At 39.2% G+C, this 27,448-nt stretch overlaps 1 protein-coding gene across 3 annotated transcripts; it reads left to right on the top strand.

The window, feature by feature from the left end:
- MATCAP2 (microtubule associated tyrosine carboxypeptidase 2) lies at positions 1-27,047 on the top strand. Of its 3 annotated transcripts, none has more exons than XM_019726320.2 (7): positions 12-279; positions 9,429-10,126; positions 16,221-16,364; positions 16,909-17,041; positions 17,587-17,892; positions 20,786-20,883; positions 24,307-27,047. In XM_019726320.2, exons 1-7 carry the CDS (start codon positions 255-257, stop codon positions 24,466-24,468), a joined length of 1,566 nt encoding a protein of 521 aa, XP_019581879.2. In that variant the 5' UTR covers positions 12-254; the 3' UTR covers positions 24,469-27,047. The 3 variants fall into 3 exon arrangements, with proteins under 3 accessions (XP_019581880.2, XP_019581879.2, XP_019581881.2); XM_019726322.2 differs by having other exon boundaries at positions 114-279; positions 9,825-10,126; positions 24,307-24,620; XM_019726321.2 differs by lacking the exon at positions 20,786-20,883 and having other exon boundaries at positions 1-279; positions 24,307-26,402.
- The last annotated feature ends 401 nt before the right edge of the window (positions 27,048-27,448 follow it).

Genomic DNA, 27,448 nt, shown 5'->3' with positions numbered 1-27,448 from the left:
GGGTTCTAAACACGGCTGTCCACCGTAGGGCTGCCGTGTGTACCTTCCAGCACCTGCCGGCTGGAGGGAGTGCTGTTCGCAGCCCTGTCTGCACGTCTCCTTCGGTCCTCATCCACCTTAACCTGCGCCGGCTCGCGAAGAGCAACCTCCCCCGCGATCTCGTCTCCGAGGCCCGGGCCAGAGGCTAGAGGTGGCCTGCCCGGCTCTCGTCCCCCGCGCCCGCGGAGCCCACTGCCCGCGGCCTCGGCGGGACGATGCTGGAGTCCATTCGCGTGACGGGTGAGTGCCGGGACGAGCTGGCCTATGGGCTGGCGGGGGCGACCAATGTCTGCCCGGCTGCTTGTGGCAGGTATGGGGCGGGTGGGGGTCCTGGCGGCCCCGAGGTCACGGTAGGTGTGGGCTCCGCGCGCCGCGGGCGCTCATTCCGGTTCCCAGAACTGTGCGGGGCGCGCGGGGGCTGCTCAGGGAGAATGTGGGGGGGAAAGAGAGAAAACGGTCCCTTTTCTTTTGTCACTTATTATCAGTAAGCACATGCTGTGGAGTCTAGTGAAGTCAATTATAGTAGATCACTGGCCTTTCAAATGTACAGTCTAAATGCGTAATGCTAAATTCTATTTCAAAGCATATTAGGTATGTGTTATAATTAGGTATTAATGTACTGGGATCTAGTTTTCTAGACTGTTCAGAAAAACCAGAGCTAACCAAAAGAACACATCTTTCTATCAGTATTTATACTACTTATTTATCTGTATGCTTTTTTTTCTTAAGTCAGTGAGAACGTTTTGAGTCGATACTATTAATAGGTCACTTTAGAGTACGTACTATACCAAGCATAAAAAATTGGTGTTCAGACCCCAGGTCAGAAAGTTTACTTGCCTTTATTATTAAAAAAAAAATAACTATGGATATTAACCATTTACAAATTATCTTACATAATATTAGAATACTTTCCTAGGCCATATTCCCGGCATTTGATTCGGTGTAACATTTCTGCAAGACAGGGTTCGTGGCAGTCCAGTATCATGACTGAGAACAACGAAGAACAACAGAGTAAAAGGAAACGGCTAATTCTAAAACTAGTGTCAAAATCAATCCAGAATTTTTTACTTCAAGGCATTGCGATACATAATAGACCATTTTTCTGTCCATTTTAAATTGTAAAACTAAATTCCTTTCCAATGAAAATATTTATGGTCTTAATTTTATGCTATTTTATTTCATGTTGCATGTTATAAAATATGGAGCTGATTTCTGCAATGATGACATTGCTGTGATTTATCTCATTGTTATTTATGTTGACAGGAGCATAGACAGAGGATCTAAGATCTAAGGGACAACTTAAATTGGCATTAGATTTTTCAGAATGTGATTTGAGGTAGATGCTATTCTTCATCTCAAAATACAATGAAAATGTCGGAAGTTACTTAAAAATAGGTACCATACCTTCTTTTTGCTTTGGAAGTTTCTCAGCCTTGGCACTATTTCTAGGGGACTGTCCTGTGCATTGTAGAATGTTTAGCAGCATCCATGGCCTCTACCCACTAGATGCCAGTAGCATCATCCTCCTTACCCCTGGTTGTGACAACCAGAAGTGTCTCCAGACGTTGTCATGTGTCCCCTGGAGGGCAAAATTGTACTACATTTGAGAACCACTGCCTTCCATAGTTAGATTCTGTCAAAGTGAAGGTTATTAGATAACGATTTAGAAGTAAAATCAATTAAAATATCCCCAAAGCATAACAATCATCAAAGAGAATATGATTATGACAGTATTAGAAACTGGGTATTCTGACCAACCAGTCAGCAGTACAAAGTAGATGTCCTGTTTTTTGATATGCAGAGTTGGAAGTTTGACGAGAGATACTTTACAAAACGGTAGACACAGTACTCTGTCATAATTTATGGGCAATACACATATCAGTGTAGCTCTGCAAGTTGAATACCTTGAGATAGATCATTTGGCAATGAATTTCTATAGTTCATTAAAAATTCAAATAGCCATTTGATACAATGCAAGCCTCAAATTTACAATATCTTTAAAAATAATTGACCAGGTCATTTTTCAAAATAGTTTCTCCATTTCTTTTATATAGTACTTGATTAGTTAAAATGATCGTTCAATTACCCTATGCCCAGCATTTCATTGCCATATATGAAAGCCCAATTTAGATGGCCAGAAACTTTATGAAGAGAATATAGCTGAAAACATGCCACCCTTTTCCCTTGCTCTCCCTTCCTGCTTATATCTAAGAAGCTGTGTTATTCTGGTTAGCAGAAGGACTTGGTTATTTGTGGTAAGAGTACTTGTGGAAATGTGTTGTTTGTTTTTGTTCCCCCCCCCCAGTTTAAAAAAAACTATAAATATAGAGCAAACTGGTTATGGTTATTTTTTATGTTAGGACTGAAGCAATTAAGTATGCTGAAATAATTTCCTATATAATATCTTACTTACTTTTGACTTATTAGTCATGATTGAATGTAATCTAAATATAACGTCCCGGTGGAACTGCTGATTGGAGGAGTAAATTAAAATAAGAAAGATGTGTATGCTATATATACTGTTTGAAATGAAATCAAATCAGAAAAGGTTTCTGTGCCTTCTCATAGCTTTCTAAAGAAGATAGTTTATTATACTAAAGCCATTAAAATGTTGGTTCTGAATATAGAATTAATTACTTAATGTTAAATTTACTTTGGATTTCCAAATTTAATGATTCTAAATATTTTCCCATTTATATTATTCCATGGAGCATTTCTATAGGAGCTAAATATAATAGTAAATATAATAACGACACTGATTGTTAACACACACTGCTTACTGCAGGCCAGCACTGTTCTCAGCACTTAACATATATTAACTTTTTTGTTCCTCGCACCAATACTGTGACGTGTAGTTTATTATCCCATTTTACAGATAAAGAAACAACAGCACCAAGAAGTTCAGTAAGTTGACCAAGATCACAGCTACTGATAAATAGCCAAGATTTGAATTGGAGAGGCTCCATTCCCAAGCCCATGTTCTCAACTACTAGGTAGTCACAACACTGTTACAATGACTATATGCTGATTCAAGCCACAAAATTCAACATGAAGGTCTCATTTAACATCAGCAGTACATTACCTGATTGTTTACTCAAAGTGTTGTTTTTTAAAGTTTTTTTTTAGTCACAGGCAAGTCTGTAAATTTTTGCCTGGAAAGATCATATTTTACTTGGCTATAAAATTGTTGTTTTCAAAATGGAAAAGAAGATATGTAGCTCATTCATTGAGTAGCAAAATGCTGTCAGAGCCATATAAGATTATGTTAATTTATGATTTCCTACCGCCCATATTTTGTATGTGATATAAGAAGTGATTAATGAGTCATCTGGAAATGAAGCTCCTTTGTAACAAAAGTGAATATTGAGAAACACTAGAGATGAAAGTCTTCTTAAGACCAGCATTTGGCCTTACAGGATGAATACACTTAGGCAAATAGCTACGGTTTGTCCTACAGCAGAAGCCAACCCCTGCCATTAAAACTTGTCCTCATTACTAATTGTTTCTTTTCTTTTCTTTTCTTTTCTCTTTTCTTTTCTCTTTTCTTTTCTCTTCTCTTCTCTTCTCTTCTCTTCTCTTCTCTTCTCTTCTCTTCTCTTCTCTTTCTTTCCTTTTCTTTTCATGCCATCCTGGTATGATTTTTTTTTCCCCCTCAACCTTCAGGCATTCAAATCCTGTATCCCTTTTCTCCTCTCAGATATTCTCTTCCCTGGGCTACTGCTTTGGCCATCTTGTCATAAGCAGGGCAGTGAGTGAGCAAAAACAAACAGACGTCTGCCATCATGGACCTTATAATTTCAGTGTTGGGGAAGGCCATCGTTCAAACAAATGTAAAACTGCAACTATGACCAGTGCTTTAAAGAACCTTCCAGAGAAGATTTCCTGAACAAGTGATATTTGAACTGAAGGATGAGTAAAAATTAATCTAATAGAGAAGGGAGGGAAGGGCTGTCCAAACCGGGAACAGGGTGTAAAGAGGTGTGTCTGGAGAGTGCTGAGTGTGAGGGATTGACGAAAGGAAGCTAGAGTGGACTAATTCAGGGAGAACGTTGTGTGAGCCAGGGCCAGAGAGGCAGAGTGACCTGACCACAACTGACCTCATATGGCATGGTCGGGGGTTTTGGCTTTCATCCTAAATGGAAAGCCGTGGGGAAATTTTTCCTGGCACGTTCACTGCTGTATTAGATGGTGTTTAGTGCTGTTTCTTTTACCACAGCCATCATTATAGGATACCCTGCATATTTCTAACTAAAAAAAATAATAACACAACAGTTTCCAACCAAAAACAACAGTGTCACATTATAAAGAATCATTGTTACTTACAGGGTAACACTGCAGGACTCCTAACTGGGACTGTTAGGAATTTTAGGAATCCTGGAAGTACAACAGTGGTCCGTTTCGAACTCTTCTTTTTTTTTTTAAATTTATAGTTGAGAAACTATATTAGGTTCTGTTGAATTTAGCGATGATATAATGAATAGCTTCTCTGTTATAACGCAGACAGTTGGGCAATAAATAATGTTTTCAAAGATACTGATTTTTTTTATAGACCATTTAAAAAACTAAGGTATAAGTTACATTCAGTAAAGTACGTAAGTCTTAAATGTGTAGCCTGATGAACTTGTACTTATGTAACCACTGCCCAGAACAGAATACAGACCATTTCTGGAAGCCGATACCCTGGTATCTCCTCCTAGGTTGTAACCCCTCCCTCAAATGTAACCGCTGTGCTGACTTCTAATACCATAAACTAATTTTGCCGTTTCTGATCTACATATAAATGGAATTATACAGTATGTGCTCTTTCGATCAGACTTCCTATGCTCAATGTTGTCTGAGATCATCTGTGCTGTTGCTTGCAACCTCGGTTTGCTCTTTTTCATTGCAATGCACTATTCTACTGTATGAATACATCACGATTTAGTCACCCTTTCTCCTGTTGACAGAGATTATATCATTTGAGTTTTAGGTGATGATGGACTACTTGATAAAAGTGTTTATCTTAGTCGGGGATTATTTTGCTTTACTTTGCCTTTCCTTCTGTTTGCAATCTAGCAACCTATTGTCTTGTGGTATAAAATTATCCCAGCTCCTCAGATTTCATAAGTATTAGTGAATCACATAAAATCACCATCCTGTGGGTCAAAATTGGTTGAATGGTATTTTCCACCAGGCTTTGTTTCTGGTGATCGAATCTTGCTTTCAGGGACCTCATAATTACCATGAAACCTCACCTATTCAAACTTGTGAAACACTGAGAGTTTAGTGAGCAGTGCTCCCCTCTCTCCCCATTCCTTTAGACAAGGGACACGCGGTACTGATGAGTTTAGTGATTAGGGTAACATTACAGAGAGGTGATTGAAGGAGCTGGGACTGGAAGCCAGGAATCCTGGTATCCTTTTCTCCTGTTCCAGATACAAACGAAGCTTTCATTGTGTTGGTAATTTCAGTATATTCACCTACTTGTGAACATATTCAGTATCAATTTTAATGGAATATTTCCCTTGTTTCCTCAGTGTGGGTAATCAGGTTGGAGTGAATGATTTCTTTGATCAACACATTATTTTCATTTACTCCAACGTTCTAGTGAAGCAGATTGCTGATGGCTAAAAATGTCACATTATATAGTGACTTAATATGAGAAGGAGTTTTTTTTTAGTTACCTTATTACTTTTCTGAGGGGAAAATGAGTTATACTTACTCCAAAGAAGCCTGTTTATGTTTAACAAAAAGTTTTAATTTTTCAGTAAAAAGGAGTTAGGAGAATAGGATATTCTTCAATGAAGACTTCTTATTGGGCTTTTATTATTTCTTATTGTTTCTTGTTATTCCCTTTACTATTTTTATACTATGTAAAAGTGTTATTTTACTGTTAAAAGCCATATTTTTTAACAATAGATTTAAAATTACAAAAACTATTTTAGATTCTCTAACACTTTTAATACAACTGAAATAAAAGTAGTGTGACTGTGAGAAATTAATTTATACCATCTTGTATGAATGTTTGTAGGACCATCTGCCCTGCTTTTAGGAGCTTCATGGGATACCAACATTTGGCAGGATCGGCATTTATTAAATAAGTACGCCATTGGCACTCCCAAAACTTGACTCATCAGCAGATGGAGCTTAAAAAGGACTGAGGCTAAGCCTCTCAGGTGGATAATTCACCAGTCAACTGAAATGCTGCAATTCCTGGGGGGCAGTGGGGTTCTGTTATACACACCCTGTCAGCTCTCTCCCAGCCCCCATTCCTCCTGGCGTGTTTTGGCAGATGGTTTAGGACTTGCTTTAAGTATCCTGAAATGTATAGGTTGTTTGAGATGGGACAAAGTAATGAATTTAGAGGTCACTGATACTTTATGACAAAAGAACTCTATGAGGTCAGCTCTTTGTTCATAGAATTACGGAGTCTTAGGAACCAAAGAAAGCCTTTTTACATTGACTATTCATTTGTTTAAAAATCAACACAAAATAAATGTCATTCCTACCAAAATTAGGAATTCGCCAGAGTGGTTTTATTCATTGATTTTGATGTAACTTTCCCCCTTTTTATTATGAAGGCCAAGTGAGAAAACCTGATTACCTCCTTTTACCTCGCTGGCTGTGCCTAGTCCTTACCTGACTTTTCTAGGTTTGTGATACCCTTCTTCTTATCTCAGTTCTCCTGCTCTTTCCCTTTTAGTGTCCATTTCAAATCTTCCTTTCGCTCTCACCTCTTGTCTCCTAAGCTTGTGGTGTCTCTTTAGGGAAACTGACATTGTTTGGGGCACGTGGGCTGCAGTCTGTGTCCTGGCGTTCCTTAGCTTATTTTGCCCGGCCTGCCCAGTTTTGACTATCAGTTGGCAACACTTAGGTCTGAAACCCCTGAGAAACTGGGACCTACTAGCCTGTGATGAAAGTTTTGTCTGTTCTGTTTATTTTTGGCTGGTCTTTAACATTTATTGAATGGCCTCTTTGTGTAATCAACCTTCAGTGTGACCCGGTGCAGCCTAGCTCCTGCCTCGCAACTTGTATATGGAGTAGACATTTTATTTAGCCCCTGCAGATTCATCGTTTAAGGTTATCTTTGAGACATCGGAATTTAAATTTCACACGTTGGCCTAGAAAATGTTAAAAAAGGACTTTTAAGTATCTTACATATTTGGATTATTATCCACTTTTGACTTGGCACTGGTTCTTGACCCTACACGCTATGATGTCTGGGCTTTAAACACTTAGATTTAGAGCAGGGTTTCTCTGCCTTGGCACTGTTTCAGGATGGATATTTTGGTCATAGGAAGCTGTCGTCTGCAATGAAGGATGGTTAGCATCATCCCCGGCCTCTACCCATAAGATGCCAGTAACACACCTTCTTAGTGGTGACACCAAAATGTCTCCAGACCTTGTTAAATGTCCCTGGGGGATGAGAGGAAAGTTGCCTCTCATCTCTGGTTGAGAACCACTGGTTTAGGGTCTTCCCTATTATATTTCCCCTTGTGAGTGATCTCCTCGTAGAAATATAAAATGGGCCCAGAACTACTAATACCTGTTTACCTACAATGGTTGGAGAATGTTTAAGGTCATGCCATTCATTCATTCATTCATTCATTTCTTCAGTGTACATTTACTGAATATCTACCAGATATCATGCTAAATGTTGGAAAGAAAAAGATGAATAAAAAAACATGGTCCTGGTATCTAGCTTAGTACATAAGTTATTCACATTACCATGTCTTACTGGGGTGCCGTGTTCTGTAGAGAGGAAGGCAAGGTGCAGTGCTGTGCATGTAGCTGACTTAATACTGAATGTCTGTCGGTAACTGAATGAATGACTGTATGTAATTGAACAAGCGTGAACTCTGATCAGACACACCTGCATTCACATCACAGTTTGCTGTTTACTGCTTGCTTGTCATATAAACTTGAGAAAATTACTTAGCATGGACAGTTTTTGGTGGAATTCCAAACTCATATAAATGTGTCCATGGATAGTGGCTGCTATTATTGTTGGTGTTACTTATCACTACTTATTATAGAAAGGATCCCCAAATGTCTAACTTTGAATGAGTGAATGACAGATGTATGTAGATAGACAGTTTTTAAAACATTGAAATAAAATTAATTGTCTCTTTCTTGGCAAGGCAGGCAGCCATTCAAGTCAGCTAGCACTGACCTGGCCTCAGTAATGGGAGCCAAAGGTGGAGAGCTACAGGCCTTGTCCATGAGACTTGGAAAAGAGAACAGCTGGTTGAAGATCATAATATGCCACATTTGCAGAAAGGGTTTGGAAAAGATTTATGAGCAGATTTGGTCAGGGCTTGGGCTGGAGTCTGGTTCAGATAAACAGGATTTAAGGCAAATGCAAACACTGTCAGTTTAGAATTGAATCTGAAAGTTCTTAAGGGTCTACCTGAAATCTCCCCACCGGTTTCTCTTCATATTGCTCTCTTCCTTCTCTGAAATCTAGGTTATTGTTTATATCTTTTGGTTTTCACATTAAAACATATTACTACCTTGTATTATTATTCCTAGGACCCCCTTGCCTTCAGAGCCAGATTAGAAGCTTGTTGAAAGCAGGAACAATGTGTTTATACAGATGTTTCTCAGAGCCATGTGTCTAATTAGTAATATTCCATCTATTTGTGTCATGAAAGGATGCAAATCAACAGTTTTAAAGCAGTGCATGAGCAACAGTATATCAAGTGATTCTTACCTATTTCAGGCAAAGCTGACCTCTCCTTAATTTGCCATTTGATATACTGATGTCTGTGTAATAGTCATTACATTTTTTTTTCATATTTGGCAAGGAAAAAAACTTGATTTTATTTAATCTTAACCTCTGGCCTAGAATTAAGAAAATCAACCGGTTAATACTGAATGGCACTACTAAAACATGCTTGAACATACACATATCATTTATTTAATCTTAAAACTGGTTTTTGAGATCAGTAGGGCAGTGTTATCCTTGTCTTACTGATGGCGACCTTTATACAAACTGTTAGATTTCACGGTTCTATTGGCTTTGAAAGTGCCTTGGATTTTACTTTGATATTGGTTGTACTACTGAAAACTGTATCCTTTCTATGAAATCCACATTCTTTGGTAGAGCTGAGTATTCGGATTATTTATGTGTATTATCTCACATCTGTATTAAACTTTGATCATCTAAATGGTATGAAGCTGTGGATTTTTATAATTTAGCATATATACACTATATATAGAAGGGACAGTGTTTAGCATGGTCAAAGTTTAGTAACCTATCCTTTTAATTCTTAAAATGTCGTTTCTAAAGTTTGTTGCAAATTATAAAGTTTACAGAACCTTCAGAATACTTTTCGTATAACAAGCACTGTTTGCTTCATCCAGTATCTCTGTTATTTCTTCTCTTTTGATTTCGTTTATTAACACAGAAAAGCTTCACTGGCCTGAGCAAGAACTGGCTAAGAAGTCTATTCTAAATGCAGAAGAGTCATTGATCACTGACAGCAAAAGAAGCCTTTCACATTTACCCCCGGGAATACTGAAGGACATTTTCACAACTGGAACCAGTAGTTACAATGTCCTCCTGCAGAGCAAAGAGGAGAAAAAGCATCATTCACAAAAGCAGTCTTCCTCCCACTCCAAAAGATGTAGAAAGCCCAGCAAAGCTCCTAGCGCTTCTCGTAGCAAAGACCTTCGCAAGATGAAAAGCCCAGTGCCGGTGACGAGCAGTGGCACTTGGTACTGCCTAGAGAGGCAGCCTGCTGTCTTTGTCACTGGTTCAGTGTCAAATCCTGTGAAGTTTACACATGATATCTCTGTTACAGGGAGCAGCATAGCACTGCCACCCAAACCCAAATCCAAGGTCAAGCGACGCCATTTCTCCACTCTTCCAAAGCCAAAGCTACAGCCACAGCCTCAGCTGTCTAGAAGTTTTGAAAAAGGAGATGACTTTTCTGGAAAGAGATTTTGTATACTGACTGCTATAAAGCCCACCAACTTGGAGAAAGAAAAACTGAGATTCTTCAAGTCTGACTATACCTACAATCCTCAGTTTGAATACGCCAATCCTTCTCTGCCAGGGGTGCTAGCCAGGCACGGCAACGCATCTGACCGATTTCTTAAGCAGGTAAAATGCTGCTTCGATCGTGGCATTTCATTTTTATGTGCTAAAACATGTATAAGATTTTATAAAAAGAAAAAAAAAAGACTTGAAAACTATGCCAATTATTTATATGTTATAGTTAACTCCTACCCAGGATATTTATCTACATGACCAGGAATCTCCAGGTAAGTGGCATAGCCTTTATGTAACCTACTTTGCACTAATCAAAATCTATACAGAATCTATTGTATGGACTTTGTGGCAGAAAGACATCATATTAGGAGAAAGGCTTCAGATTCCGGTTCCAAGCTTTCATTTGGGAGTTACAAACTTATGGCCCATTCGCCATCCCACAGACACATGTAATCCACACTGTTTTCTATTTGACTCCAAACACCTTGGATGGAGCGTGCAGTCTCTCGCCCTTGTTGTATTAGACTCCCACAGGCGTCTCGGGGACCTAGGCTTGCTACTTGCTCATGAACTTTTTAGAACTTTGCAAAAATTGTTAATCATCGTCAAATATTTAGGCACTCATTTAAAGAAGAAAGTAACGGAATGTTCAAAATCATTTCCTGGTTAGCAAATCATGATGTGAATGACAGGAGTCACACTTCACAGATTCCAATTTAGACACAGCACACAGTTTTGTGTGTTGCAGGGCTTAATAAACTTGAAAATCCACTTAAGTATATGGGGAGAACTGGGCTGATGTTTACCTGCAGGGCATAATGTTGAGATCATAAAGGCAGACCGCATTTGGTTCAATTAACTTTGTACAGGCTTTGATCAGGTTCAGCTTGGCTTTGTCAGTGACTGAACATCTGTTGGTAGGCGGGGTCACACGGCATGGTGCCACTTGCCTGTGGTGTGTGCCCTATTTCAGCACTTTTGCTACAATACAATTCTTTGGATTTGTGGCCAGCAGATTTTGTTATTGTAAGTGACATGGAATCTTACCAATCTTTAGAAGCCGTTATGTGAAGCTTTAAGATTAAAATAATTTTAATATTGCTATTTATTTTCCTTCGTTAGAAGGAACCTCTTCCACTTCATCTGTTTTTTAACGGGCAATCACTTTTTATTTAAATGTGCTAAGATTGTACTAAACATTAATTTTAAAAATCAGCTATTGTTTTCATTCCTATTTTGACAGTCATTTTGTGATTTTGTGTGTGTGTCTCTGGAAATTGCAGTCAATTAAAAGGGGCTTTCACTCATTTCAAATTTATGAAATTATAAAAATGCTATTTGCTTGCTTCCCCTCCTCCCTTAGTGCTGAAAGAGATGGCTGAGATTTACTCTCATCAGCTTTTAATTTGGAGTCCTACACCGAGCCCGCCACTTGGGAAAGACAGCTCCCACCATTGGATGAAAACGAATGTTGTCTCATTTCCCTGGGAGCCAATTAGGAAGTATCAGCAGCCCCACCGGTTGAGAACTGACACTGCTTGGCCTGTGGCTCTACAGTCTTTATTTTAACCCAATTCCAGCTTGAGGAGATAAAACCTATACTCGGGTTGCTTGAGACTTCTAAATAGCACAGCAGACTTAACAGGCTTGTACTTCAAATGCCACCGTTGGGGAGGATGTTCTCCACAAATGGCAAAGACTATACTGTTCAAACCACTTGAATCAAGTAAAGGAGAGTCACCAGAACAAGACCTCCATAAAATATGCTTAAATTCCTATTCGGCATCTCTGTGAACTATGACAGGATGCTAGGCATCCTCCCCTCCCAAGCTGTGAAGCTACAGCAGCAGCTTCAGAGCCTGTCTCAGGGTTCAGAAACGTGCTGCATCCTGGCGCCAGGATGGCCAAGTAGCTCCTCGGTCTGTAGCTCCACTCGAGGCCTTGCCAGCTGCAGTCACATTCTCTGAGTTGCAAGGTGTCAGTGCTTCTGAGGCCGGAGATCTGTACTGTTGCTGGAGAGTGACTGCTGTCCTCTTCAGTGCACGGATTGGCAGAACGGTGCTAAACTTCCAGGCAGAGATGAGCCTACCACAGAGAAGCCCGGCAGCGTCAGGCTCTGGGCGTTCCCAGGTGGTTACCCATCAATGTCAAGAAGTTTCAGTTTTTCTGGTGCAGGCGTTAGGCTCCTCAGGAGGCCTTCAGGCACTCGAGTGGTTTGTGGCATCTGGCACGGGCTTCAGGGCTTGACTGTAATTCCAGGTGGGGCCACTGAACCCTGCTCAGCCCCTCGCTCGCAGCTGTGTGGCCCTCAGCTTCCCCTACCTTGGGTATGTTTAAACTTGACAGAAATTGAAAACATTGTTTCCTGTGGCTGTGGACCTCTGAGGAGAAGGGATCTGGGATGAGAGAATGGCGAAGGCTGTGGGGGGTCCTGTGGCAGAGGATCGTTGGTGGTACTCGAGCGGTACCCTGGCAGCTGGGCTCGTTCCGCCCTCCTTCCTGGTGGCTGACCGTCCCCAGGAAACCTAGGTACCAAATCCTGTGGCCTTACACCCAGCACGTTGCTGAACAAGATTAGAAGGGAGAGATGAGAAGAGTCTTCAGGCTGGGAATGGGAGTCCTTGAACGATTTTCAGTATTTCTAACAGTCACATGGAAATGATATATTTACGTGAAAAAGCCTCTGGACAGCTTAGTGACTGGTGTCCAGCCTCTGGCTGCAATCGTAGCGCAGTGTAGAGCCGGGCTAGCTCATGCTACCTGGAAGTTCTGATTGGTAGAGCGATATTTAATAATATCGGGCAGATAAGTCAACTTTTGTTTGGCTAGATAAGATAAAGGTTGAATTATTGTCTTATTTGTTAATAAAACTGGAGCAATGGGGATCATTAGTGGTTGGTAAATGGGGAGCTTTTGTGCGAGAGAAGGAAGGCGTTGGGGTGTTGCGTAGAGACCCTGGGCCGAGGCTGCCTCCTGGCAAAGGCGTTTTAACGGAGCAGGCCTGAGACTGCTCTCCTTACAAAGCCCGCTTGCAAGAGGAACCCCAGCCTGGCATCGCTCGGGAGCTTGACTGGCAAACAGTTTCCTACCCTAAAATGAAACTTTCCCTAAATGGTAAGAGTAGCTCACTTTGCCTAACTGGTGCCAACAGTATGTTTTCTGTTGAGGACCTTTTTCTTTTGGGAGTCTGGAATTTTAGAACATGCTAGGCACAAGGATGCTTATGTGACCAGCCCCCAGTAAAAACCTTGGGCGCTGAGTCTGTAACAGATTTTCTTGGTAGACAACTCCTTACACGACCTTACAAGTCAGTTTCTGGAGAAGTGAACAGCATGCGACGTAATGGACAAGATTTTGGGAAGTTTGCTCTGGTTTCCTCCAGACTTCACTGGATACAAGAATTTGGGAGTGGTGTAGCTAAGTTGATCTCTTGAAGGCATTTACATTTAGATTGCCACTTTCTAAATTTAGAAAAAGAAGAAAAGACTCTCTACTGTCCAAATTAAACATCACTGTGGGCTGTGTTCACTGTCAGTTTGAGATCTCTCATCGGTCACAAGATCTGGCTTCTTGTAGCTCCGTAAAGGGCCTTGTGTTGCCCAATTCCTGGGGGTGCCCTTGACAATAAGCCTGGGTCCTATATTGATACAGTGGGGTTATTATTTACCATTATTGGCACCATAATTGTCCGCTAACACTCTATTGTTGTACAGTGTTTGTATAGAAGGTCAGGTAAATTAAGTGTATGCTAAGTAAGTAGAAATTTTGCATTGAGGGTAGCTGAGGAAGCGTGAACAAAATGAAGCCGACTTGTTTTCCATATTCTTGTATTTGTTATGAGACTGTTGACACTGTCTTTTTCCCAGGACCCTTGCTGCTCTGTTACTCCATTAAAATTGCTTTACAATTTAAGGACAAAGTTATATGAACCATTGATGTGTGACAAATTACAACCAGCTTTGACCGAGCGCTTAGTATTTGCTGTTACTCTACACCTATCATCATCTTTAGGCCATCACGTGAGGTACACTTCTAGTGGCATTACCAGTTGAGAAAACTGATCTAGAGAACTGAAGTAACCTTCCTGAGGTCACTATACATATAGTAGGTTCCAGAACCAGGAGTCTGAGGTCCACTATATATATAGTAGGTTCCAGAACCAGGAGTCTGAGGTCACTATATATATAGTAGGTTCCAGAACCAGGAGTCTGAGGTCACTATATATATAGTAGGTTCCAGAACCAGGAGTCTGAGGTCACTATATATATAGTAGGTTCCAGAACCAGGAGACTGAGGTCACTATATATATAGTAGGTCACAGAACAGCAGTCAACTCCAAACTCTCGACTGTCTCCCATGTAGTGGTATGGTAGCAAACTGGCTCATGTACAGCCTGATGCTTGTAGTTGATAATACTGTATTTTAATACTGACATTTGCTAAGATGTTAGAAGTTCTCACCACACACACAGATACACACACAAATGGTAACTATGTGCGGTGACAGATGGGTTAATTAACTTGACTAAGGTAATCACTTCACAATGTATACATATATTAAATCATCGCATTGTACACCTTAAAAAGACAATCACATTATTCAACCTAAATATATACAATTTTTATCTGTCAATCCTACTTCAGTAAAACTGGGGAAAAATAATGGCGTTTTCCATTTGATTACAACACTAATGTATGCACATTGTAAAGAATATTAAAACTTCTGAAAAGTAGAAATGATGTCAGCCCTTCTAAAACATGAGCCTCAGCCTTTGAGTATGTCTTTGAACTTTTTAAAATTGCTTATTACCTTCCCCGTTTTCCAAAATTGAGAGAGCATACTCAGAAAACTTTTGTGGCCTGCAGTTAAGAGGTCGCGTAAGGAAGCAGAAGTAGTTGTAACACAAAAATATTCACTGATGAAGTGATCACTGAACGTTTCATGATTTCACTCCTGTTCAGAACAAACCTCCCCAAGATTTGCTACTTTGGCATGAGGATTATTTTGAGCTAACAGCAATCACCACCCTGTGGGCTCAAGAGAAACTTCTGCCTCCCATCTCTTAACTACTAGAAGAATTAAAATTAGGAGCCTGCCCATAACAGGGTTATTTCCAGAGATAACTTTTTATGACCCATCTGTGTGGCAGAGCAAACTTCTAATTACTGAACATCTGCTCTTCTTAGCATCCTGTGCATTACCCTCCCCCCTGAATCCCCAGGACGCCTTCCCTCCCTTAGCTCAGGATGCCATCGATACCGCGTTTTACCTTTCTCTCTCTCATGGATGTGGTGTTCCTGTATGTATGTAATAACATTTCTCTTGTTAATCTGTCTCATGTCGATTTAACTATTAGACCAGCCAAAGTGGAGTAAAATTTCTTCCTCCCCTATGCTCTTAAAGCTTGAAGTTTTTGACCTACACAAGCAACCACCGTCTCAGTCTGTATGCTGGGGGTTTTCTAATGTAAAGCCAATGGTTGGAAGTCATTTCTTGAGGTCAGTGAAGGATATTAGAAATCGTGATCATTGACAAATCTGTCTTGGTTGGCCCAGTTGAAAAACTGATAAGAAATCAGTAGAGGTGACAACAGGATAGGCATGTCAAAGAAAAATGATTGAACGTGCCATAATATTAAGAGAAGCTTCTGGGGACATTGATGTAGCTCTCATGTAGTGTAGCCACCATGATGGTGCCATGTTAGTCAAGATGAAATGAAGGAAGTGATGGGTAATGTATATCTAATTATGTATAATTTTGATGAAAAATTACACCCCCCCAAAAACAAATCCTCACTGTTTTAATTCATTCTTTGATGGATCTAATAATTAGTTCATAGGTAAAAATGTTTCCTAAATGTTGTTAAACTGCTAAGGTAAGCTTTCTTTATGTTTATAGGGTACTTTTTCAGTATAAATTTCCAAAGTTTTGTTCCCTATCATGAATATGGATGCTTATGAATAGGAATACTTACTAGCCTTCTACTAATACCATTTATTGGTGACAACAGGGAACACCCTTGTTTAGGTTCTTCTAGTTCTTAGCCTGTTTTATACCTGCTGTAATAAATAGTCATGTCCTGCTTTAACGATGTTTCAGTCAACGACAAAACGCATGTAAGACGGTGAATAAGAATAACTGACTTATTACTCATCTGGAAGTAATAAGAGGCTGTTTACTTTCATTATCTCTGTTTCTTTTCCAGTCCATCAATATTATGGAGCTGACTTTACAGAAATACGGAAGTTATGAGAAATTTGAACAGGCTACTGGTGGGAGCCTGCTATCTAAGACTCGAATCTGGAGTCACGTCAGGAAGTACATGATGAAAGAAGGCTGCATGGGTGAGGTGAGCCAGGCTCGCTCGAGGGGTCCACTGCTGGCCTTTAACCCTCAGTCAGTGCCACAGGGCATTTGCTACAGGTTTGGTTTTTCCCACCCGATTTAGCTTATTAAGGAGTCACCCAGATTTCTCACGAAATTCTGTCTCATTTTCTGTTGCACTGAATTGTGTTCACTTTCTTTCTGTTTTTCTTCTTTTCTTCCTACCATTTCTGTACAGCTTGTGCGATTGTGTGAGTTGTTCTATGAACATTGGTAAGAAGAGATGTACTGCAGCGGCCCCTCTTACCTGTAGCCAGTTCCCAGTATTCAGTCTCGAAATCAGCATCGGCCCAGCAGTGAACAGGACTCTGGTGCCTGCACCTTTGTTGCGCCGTTTTAGCCAGGGGGCTGTGTTTGACAGACAGCGTGGCCGAGGCATAGCTTCATCCTCCGTCTTCCGCAGCGTAGTCGGCTCCTTTCCTTTCATTTCAGCAAAGGTTCTTGGGTTCCCAGAGGCTCACAGCTGGAGGGGTCAAATATGTGGATGTATTTTTCCTCTTGCTCCTTAGATTGTGGTTCATCTCACGGAGGACCTGCTCTCCCGAGCGTCAATGACAGTCGTAAACGGGTGTCCGACACTGACCATCAATGTCTCTACTGCGCGTGAGCACTGGCTGGAAGGCATGCTGAGGCATGAGATAGGTAGGCCCACGCGTCTCCATCGGGTCCCATAATGGCAGAAATTAGCTCCAAAGAAATGTTCTTTTGTAAGGGCTCTTTTTTTTTTCTTTAGTAGCATTTGGCAAAAAGTAATGAAGTTGTTTGGTTTCACTTGAATTAAAGCTAAGATAATTAATGTCTCATTTCAAATTAGATTTCTTTTTTTTCTTTTTTTTTTTTTTTTTAGGGCACTCCATAGCTGTGTTACTCTTAGAAAGTCCTTTAACCCCTGGGGATTTCAGTTACCTGACCTTAAACTGAAGGAATTGAATTAAGTGATCTCTGAGATTCTTTTAAATATCATGTCTATGATTCTTCCCTTTAAAAAAATAAGTTGCTATAAAAGTTATACGTCTTCTAATGAGACCCATGAGCCCCCTGAAGGCAGTGTGCTCCTTTGAATTAAAATGTTTTTAGGGTCAGGTCTTTTCCTACTTTTGATTTGTAGGTACCCATCATTGTGGGGTCTGGGGAAAGAATTAAAATGAGAATGGCATTTCTTGTCTGTGTGCCTTTCTTCTCCATAGGCACACATTATTTTCGAGGTATTAACAACCTCCAGCAGCCATGGAACAGTTGGACTGGCCGTAAAAAACATGAGCTGAAGCCAAACAATCCCACAGAGGAAGGACTGGCGAGTATTCACAGTGTCCTGTTTAGAAAAGACCCCTTTTTATGGAGGGCTGCCCTCCTCTACTACACTGTCTATCGAGCCAGCCAAATGTCTTTTTGTGAACTCTTCAGAGATATTGGAAAGTTTGTCAAGGACCCCAATACAAGATGGGATTACTGTGTACGAGCCAAGAGGGGTTGGACTGACACTTCCCAGCCAGGTGAGTGTCCCCTGACTGTAGGTTTTCTGACTTACTGGATTGTTGTCTTTTGATTCTGGTTATATCCTAAACTACCAATCAGAGAATTCACTCACCTATGAAAAAGTAACCCTTTGTTACTTGAGGTCATTGCTGGTTTTCCCAAACCACATTTCATTAGCATTATTTTTTCCCATCTCATTGTGAAAAATTTCTAACCTACAGAAATATAGAAATAATGGTTGAATGCACATTCCCATATTCTTCCTCTAGATTTACATTGTGATCATTTTGCCATATTTTTCTTTCTCTCTGAGTTTAAAAACAGCTTTACTGAGATATAAATCACATGATATACAATTCACCCATTTAAAATGTGCATTTCACTGGTTTTTAGTGCAGCCATCCCTACTATCTAATTCTAGAATGTTTCATCACCCCAAAAAGAAACCTGTACCCATTAACAGTCATTCTCCGTTCCCTCTCCCCATGCCCCCTGCTCCAAGTAACCGCTAATCTACTTTTATAAGTTTGCCTGTTTGGGACATTTTGCATAAATGGAATTAGATAACATGCGCTCCTTTGTGGCTGGTTTCTTTCACTTAGCATAATTTTTAAAGCCTCATCCAGATTGTAGCATGCATCAGTATTTCAAGACACTTTATTGTTGAATGATATTCCATCGCATGGGTGTATAGGGCAATACAAAATGCCTTTGAAAAAAGGATAGGAGTTAGGGAATGTTCATTTAAAAGTCTTTTTGTCCTTAAGATTAATTCAATGTATCAACAGATTTTCTTCTAAAAGTATTTAAAACTATGTATTTGGAGCTTCGAAATACCTGCCTAAGTCTGTGATAGTTATGTCACCAGTCCCGCCCACAGTAACATTTTATACCTGTGATGTATTTGTATGGAAGTGTGTGCCTGAGAGCCAGGCGCAGGCAAGACAGGAAGCAGGGAAGAGGAAAACGTGTGTGTAGCACCGCTCCAGGTTGTTTCTGTCATGATTTGTTCAGCTAGGTTCTCAATCCCTTGCTTTCTCTCTCCTCCTTCTGGTACCCCTATGATGCAAATGTTGGTACACTTGATGTCCCAGATGTCTCTTAAACTATCCTTTTTTTTTTTTTGGATTCTTCGTTGTTTTCGCTGTTCTGATTGGGTGTTTTCTGCTACCTTGTCTTCCAAATTAGTGATCTGATCCACTGCTTCATCTAGTCTGCTGGTGATTTCCTTCTAGGGCATTCTTCCTTTCAGTTATTGTATCATTTCTGACTGGTTCTTTTTTATGGTTTCTATGTCTTTTTATGCTTACTCTCTCTTTGTTGAAGTTCTCACTAAGTTCCTTGAGCATCCTTATAACCATTGTTTTGAACTCTGTATCTTGTAGGTTGCTTGCTTCCATTTCGTTTAGTTGTTTTATGTTTTGGCGGAGGGGTTTCTACTGTTCTTTCCTTTGGGACATGTTTCTTTGTTTCCTCATTCTGGCTGCCTCTCTGTGTTTGTGTCTATGTATTAGGAATATCTGCTGTGTCTCCCAGTCTTGGCCAGTTGGCCTTATGTAGTAGGTGTCCTGTGGGGCCCAGTGGTGCAGTCTCCCTGGTCACCTGCTCGGGTGCTCCAGGAGTGTCCCTGGTGTGGGCTGTGTGTGCCCTCCTGTTGTAGTTGAGCCTTGATTGTTGTTGGCACATCAATCATCCCAGTTTGTTTCAGATCAGGAGTGTGTCTGCATTTCCCTTCTCCTCTTAGATCCACCTGCCTGAGTTTTAATCCTCGGCACCTGGACGCACAGAGTTTTCACACGGGCATTGACACCCACGGAGGTGCTTCGCTGTTAGACTAGTCCTTTTTTTCCCTTCACATACTTAAAAAAAAAAATGTATTGCTGAAAATTTCAAAAGTATACAAAAGAAAAATTGTGAATGTGCTGAACCCTCATTAAATATTACCCAGTCTTAGAAATTATCAACGTTTTCTAACTGTGGTTCATCTGTTCTTCCAAGTCCCTGTTCTTCTATGGTATATTAGCCAATTTCAGACATCATGTCCTTGTACCCATAAATACTTCAGTATGCGTCTCTGATAAGGACAACTTTTTCCCCACAATCTCCATGCTGTTAGAATATCGAACAAAATTGACAGTTTCTTAATATAGGACTCTCCATATGGTAGAATTTTCATCCATTTAATAGAACAAACATTTTTTTAAACTTCACAAGTTATGTCATAATGGGAGAAAGGTTTTTTTTGTAAATGGAACACATTTTTTTTAAAAAATAGGCTTAGATCTCACAAGCTCTTTCTACTTCATCCATTTTTTTTCCTACTTATAAAGCTCCATATTCTTTAAAATCAGTTCTAGTTGTTGTTTTCATAGAGAGGAATAGTATCAAAATCACAGTTATTTTTAATAGGGTAAGGTGTATTAGTTTCTTTAAAAACTAGGAATTTCTAAAATCCTGTGTCTCCACAGTGGCCCCTTAACCCCCAATTGCTCTGTAACTATCCTCCCCCAGCCTCCCCACCCAGATGCCTTCATTGCATCATGGGAGTTAAGGTTATGATCAGATGGTGGGAGTGGGGGTGAGGGTGGGATAATTATTTATAAAAGTCATATATTTTAAATTACCAATGTTTCTTTATAATTAGGAAAAATGCTATTTTAATTATGGGGAATGGAAATCTAGGAAGAAGGAATGCTTAGAGGGAAGCTACTCGTTTCCGCACTATCCTGGTACTTCCAAAGACCTTTCATTTTATGTTACAAAGATACAGTAGTTAAATAAAAATAAACAGGGGAAATTAGAATTTTTTTGTACAGGACCGATTCCTGCAGGAAAGGGAATGGGTTAGTATCTAACTACTTAGTAATTTTTTTAAACGTCAGAAAGTATAAACTATTCTGGTTCCTCCAGGGTGTTTCAGTAAAGACCAAGTGTACCTGGATGGCATACTGCAAATCCTCCGATACAGACAGACCATTGACTTTCATCTGCTGACTGCCCTGGGGAAGGTGAGTGAGACCCATGGCACAAAGTCCCCAAGCACACCAGGTCAGCATTTCCTCCAGCTCAACTTTACGATTAAATACGACTCAGGTTCCAACTGTTTTTACTTTATTGTTGGAATAACTTTCCTTTATGTGATAATGGCAGGGAAGAAATGTGGCTGTCATAGAAGCAAATTGAAAAATTTCTTTGTGGCCAATAAAGAGATAAAGAAGGAAATAGGAAATTTAGGAATATATCGTAGTTTTTATTTTTATATGCATCTTTTTCTAAAGCATTTGGAAGTATGTTGTAAATGTAACATTCCCACCCTTATTGCATCAGCATGTATTTCCCTAGAATAGGATATTCTCTGACGTGATTTTCTCTTCTTTTTCCAGTTCCACTTACTTTACTTTTTAAAATTAAATTTATTGGGGTAACATTGGTGAATAACATTATATAGATTTCAGGTATACAACTTTATGCTTCATTGTGGACTAAACCTAATCTCCTTCTGTCACCACATATTTGACTCCTATTACCCTTTTTATACTCTCCCCAAACCCCCTTCCCTTCTGGTAGCCACCATTCTGTTGTCTGTATCTATGAGTTTGTTTGTTTTGTTTGTTCATTTGTTGCTTTTTGTTTTATATCCCACATAGGAGTAAAATCATACAGTTCTTGTCCTTTTCTGTCTGACTATTTGCATGATATTCTCAAGATCCATCCATGTTGTTGCAAATGGCAATGTGTCATCTTTTTCTATGGCTGAGTATATTCCATTGTGTGTGTCTGTATCACATCTTCTTTTCCCAATCATCCATCAAAGGAAACTTAGGTTGTTTCCATGTCTTGGCTACTGTGAATAATGCTGCAATAACACAGGGGTATACAACATGGGAGTTTTTCTGAATAAGTGTTTTCAAATTTTTCAGGTAGATATGCAGAAGAGGGATTGCTGGGTCATATGGTACTTCTATTCTTAATTTTTTGAGGATCCTCCATATTGTTTTCCATAGTGGCTGCACCACTTTACATTCCTACCAGCAGTGTATGAGGGTTCCCTTTTCTCCACATTCTCTCCAACACTTGTTATTCCTTGTCTTATTGATAATAGCCATTCTGACAGGTGTGAGGTGGTATCTCATTTGCATTTCCCTAATACCTAGTGATGTTGATCATCTTTTCATGTATCTGTTGGCCATCTCTATACCTTCCTTAGAAAAGTGTCTATTCAGGTGCTGTGCCTATTTTTTAATCAGGTTGTTTGTTTTTTGTTATTGAATTGTATGAGTTCTTTATATATTTTGGATATTAGCCCCTTATTGGAGGTATCATTTACAAATATTTTCCCATTTGGTTGGTTGCCTTTTTGTCTTGTTGATGGTTTCTTTTGCTGCGCAGAAGCTTTTTAGTCTGATGCAGTCCCATTCATTTATTTTTGCTATTACTTACCTTGCCTTTGGAGTCAAGTTCACAAAACTCCCCCTGAGACCAAGGTCTATAAGTTTGGTGCCTATGGTTTTTTTCTTCTATGTATTTTATTATTTCAGGTCTTATATTCAAGTCTTTAATCTCTTTTAATCTATAACAGCCCCCAAACAATCTGGATTATCAGATTGTTTCCTTGTAACTAGATTCAGGTTTAACATTTTTGCCAGGAATACAACATAAGTGAGTTGTGTATTTTCCATTGCATCACATTAGAAAGCACGTAATGTCATTTTGTTTCATTATTGGTGGCACTGTGTTTGCTCACCTAGGTAAGTTAGGGACTACCAGATCTCTCCACTGTAAAGGTACCTCCCCCCCCCCGCCCCCGCATTGAATTAAGTGTTACCTATGAATGTACTGTTCCTTAACAACATTGCAAGGAATGGTTTTAACATCCACTGATAATTTTTGTCCAAATCAGTTAGTTACCATGTTTCACCGAAAATAAGACCTAGCCGGACCATCAGCTCTAATGCGTCTTTTGCAGCAAAAATTAAGACCCGGTATTATATATTATATTATATTAATTATTTTACTATAATATAAGACTGGGTCTTATACTAATTTTTGCTCCAAAAGATGCATTAGAGCTGATGATCTGGCTAGGTCTTATTTTGGGGGAAACACGGTACTACACTGGTGGTAGCAAAATAGAGAACTTTGAATTCTGTTACATTTCACTCCCTGTTTTTGTAGTATTATTATGTACTTTTTTTTTTTCTATTCAACCCTTCCAATGGCTGCTGCTGTGTTTTTTAAATGTCTCCATGTTTTCTAGCAAAGTAAAATGTTCTGTGCGCATCTTATACTTTTCCTACCCAAATCTGAGATTAGCTCTTTCTCCAAGGAAGCTTTGATTTCTTTTAGTGGGAAATGGTATTTAGAAAACAAGATCTGAGCATTAGATGTGCTCATTGCTATTGGGTGCTGATGCTTCAGACCTTTTCAAGGAGCAAATCATACGTATTTCTTTTAAATTCTAAGGGCATTCTAATTTAGATCAACTCCAAGGTTCTTCCACATCCTCATTCCCATTCCATGTGTGTCTCCCTCCTCTTAAAATGAGAATGTGAATGTATTTACCCCTTCTCTCCTTCAATGAACTAAGAATGGCTTAAGAATTACTAACCACACAGTATCAGCAACAAACCCATTTTCATTATACGTAGTGATGTAAATACTCAATAAAATAATTTTAAAAACTAAAAACATAAATGAAACTCCATAAAAAACAAACATAATATGAACATGATTTCTTTATCTAAACTCTTCCTACTGAACCAGGAAGAATACAGATCAGAAAACAGTAGTATTTAAAGTCAGCCGTGTTTTGGAATTTAAAGTTGCAAAGATAATTTATAGAACTTAAAAAGTTCACCCCTAAATTTAATATAAATAAAAACCTGTGAAAGATTGGGTTCTTACACAGGCAAATGAAAGAGATGTGAAATTCTAAAAAATACTTACAAAAATTCAAAATAAAAGAGAATTTAACACAAAACAAATCATGATATTTCTCAAATTAAATAGAAATAGGAACCTAATATGTCCTTATGCTGAGTTTCCTAATTTAATAATATGGTACTTATATTTTAGCTATTTTCTTGATTCTTTTTTTGAGTTAGGAGATTTGTTTAGGTTTAGAGTCTCTCACACACACATATATTAAGTATAGTGGTGTAATTTCTAGACAAATTGAATAGGTCTAAGATAGAATGTTAAATGAAATATTGACTTCTGATCTTTTTAAAATATGGTCATGGCATGAGGAGGCAGATAAATACATTCTTATTTAATATAGTAAAGGAAAAGAAGCCACTGATTTTTGTTATAGTATTAAAATAATTTGAAAAACAGTTCACATAAAGTTTTACTTAAGACCCAGAGAAGAAATTACTCTTCCAAATGTAACAGGTAGTTACGTTTAAAATTGACCCGTCTTCCTTTTTCAGGTTTCTTATGAAGACGTGGATCGCTTAAAAGGATTGGCGGTTACTGAAAACATGAGGGTCCCTCACTTCCTACAGGACCATGACCGATACATGGAACACTTGGAGAAGATCATGGAAGTGAATGAACTGACCGACAGGGAACTGAGAGATCTCATATATTAATTAGCATTCTTGCAAACCCGGCTAACGGGTACCTCTGTGTATATTACCAATTAGGTGCACTTAGCACCAGCAGATTTATAAAAGAATGACTGTTTACAAGAGTTTTCTGAAGAATGATCTGCAGTATTCAGCTGAATTTTTAGGTTAAGTACAAACCTTAAATGCTTTCCCTAAAATGTTTCTACAGGCTGCAAGGGCAAGTTACCTGTTTTCATCTGAGTCAGATGAAAATACCACTGCTGAGTGTTTTGAAGAATCTTGGTTAAACTGAGCGATAACCTTCTGCCTGAGCCCCAAGCCCAGCTTCACCTGGAGAGTGAATTCCAGGGCCAGTTACGGTTTATTTGATATGTATAGTAATTATTCTCCTTTGGAAATTTAGTTTTGTTATGCCCCCCCAAAACTGGCTATACCTAAGATTCCTTATTTCTCTTTCGTTAAGTAACGTTAAGGGGGGAACAATTTGAAAAGTTTTCATTAGTTCTTTATTTTACATATTATTTCACCCTAGCAGTTTATAGGAACTAGAGAATTATCTCATTTTCTCCAGTTATCCCTTCACCAAACTCTCTCTCATTTGCTGAAACATAATTGTACTACTTCAAAATTTTAACCAAGTTTTAGGGTTAAACTTTCCCTCGCTGTCCCTTTATATAAATGGTACATACAAGCTCCAGAGAGGTTTATCTACATAAATTAAATAGTTGGGGAAGAGAGGAGCTACTCACTGTTTTATTAAGTGGATCAACAAACGGAATGGATAGACCGATCAACTTCATGTACAAGCTGGATGGTGACTGGGTAGCACCTGTAGCAAACTTGACCAGGCTCCGGAAAATGGAATTTCTGGGCATTGATTCCACTGATAAACTGGCCCTGTGATACTGGCTCAGTCTGAGTTTCAAAATCTTTGATTCCATCAACCCAATAACATCACAGTTTGAATTTCAAAAGTGAGAGTTCTGCTTTGCTACATTCTCCTGCTAAAAGCTTATACACCTAGCGTTATAATTTATCAGTTTTGAGATATACTTGCATATATATACTTGTGATCAAATGGTTCTTTATAAAACATATTTTGATGAGAAAGAATACTGCCATAAACACCCCATTCAGAATTGCTACTGTAATTTCTATCCAAAGCTATGTGAGAGATTCTCTTTACCTCAATTCAGGCTTAAATATGGTGCTAACACTGATAGATGTATATTGCAAAGCCTGGTCCACATTCATGCTAGGAAATGAATTTAGGAACTCTTTTGCAGGCTAGGTTATGTGATTTTTCTCATTCACAAATCTAGAAGGGCATGCCTTACAGAAGAATGTGTGGCAAACAGGATGTACCCTAACGGGTACCTGGCAGCTCTGGGAAGGCCATGCATCTTGCCCGTGACAGTAGTGGGCCAGGTCCTTTGCAGCATTGAAGGCGCCCAGACATGTGCCATGCTGGCTGCAGTGTGGCCTACACACCTGTCTGCGGGGCTGGGGACACACTGACCAGCACTGACCAGACACTGGGAAGCTGTTCTTGACCCCTCAAGCGTTATTTCGTTGTAGCGCAGTCATCCAGTTCCGGCTTTGCGTAGTGTTTTCTGCCTTCATCTTCAAACTTATCAAAGGCTATTGTAAAAACAGTGTCTTATTAACTGCAATTGAACTACAGACAGAAATGGCAATATTTATGTCCTGCGACTCACGCCCAAATGCTTGTAAATTCAAACTGTGTAGGTAATTACACTGCTGCTCTTATGTTATGGTTTAAATATAAAGAAAAATTGCAGCAGCCTTAATTTCCTATTGGTAGGATTATTTGCAGTGGTTTTAGTCCCCAAATTTTAAAATTGATAGTCTCTCTTTATCACATTTGGAAAAGGAAAATCTTTCTTGCCTTATTATTGCTTTGGTATAAAACAAAACAAAACAAAACAAAAAAACATGAGCACTATCCAGACAAAAAATGACTTTAAATCACAGTGATTCTCTTAAAATATTTTAAAAGTTAGCAATGAACCAACAATAGTTTCGTATTAGCAGAAATACTTAAAGAGTTCTGAGCTTTAAAAGTTGGGATTGAAGAGTTCTGAGCTTTAAAAGTTGGGATTGAAGAGTTAATTAATGTTTATTCTATTTCCTGAAAGAGCATTAAGGTCAGTTATTTCCCCTAAAATAAAAGTTTTAATAAACAGAAAATTGTAGCAGCAGTACTTAAGGGAATAGTTGAAGATCATATTTTAATTATAATACAATTTTCTCTAGGCTGTTGGTTAGGATTTCATCATTTCCCCCCATAATTCTAACATATAGTTATATCAAAGAGAAATTCTGATGAACTGTTGGTTTTCACATTAGATGGGATTCAAGGTAAAATTGTTTGCAAACATAAATCCATCGTCTTCATTTCTTTATATTTTCATCTTTATAAAAGTGTTTAAAATTTGTATGGCTGGTTTTGTAAATCTTTCGGCATTTTGTGTCTAGATGTAATAGAAATAACACTGAGGTTCTCAAGTGAAGTATGTGGATATATGTGCATGCAGATTTCTGTTCTTTGAAAACTTAATTATATTTTTATTGTGGTATTTCTGTTTCTTTGTGTGTGATAATTATTGAAAGGACCATCGATCACGTTTGTCTTCTGGTATCTTTACTTAAAGAGAAATACGACAATTGCCATACTCCACCCTTCCCCCGATTAGTTCAGCTTGTCCTCTCCTGGGGAATGAGGAGACGGGGAAAGGGGAGAAGGATAATCTTGCCTGAGTTTATGCTCCCTGTGCATTGAGGAAACTTTTATGCAGAACCTATTGAGCAGAGTCTGTGCTGAGTGCCAGAGAGTCTCTGAGGAGGAACACAAGAGCTGTTCACAGTCCTGTGAGAAAGAGTCACAGGCACAGAGCAGGTTACAGCACAGCCAGGCCCGTACCTCAAAAGTGCTAGTAGTAAATGGCCCTGCTCGAGTGTGTGAAGCAGAGAGAGAAAG

Source organism: Rhinolophus sinicus, linkage group LG09 (genome assembly GCF_036562045.2).
Source record: "Rhinolophus sinicus isolate RSC01 linkage group LG09, ASM3656204v1, whole genome shotgun sequence".
Lineage (NCBI taxonomy): Eukaryota > Metazoa > Chordata > Mammalia > Chiroptera > Rhinolophidae > Rhinolophus > Rhinolophus sinicus.
The sequence above is the reverse complement of the archived record's forward strand: the minus strand, read 5'-3'. Positions and strand labels throughout refer to the sequence as shown.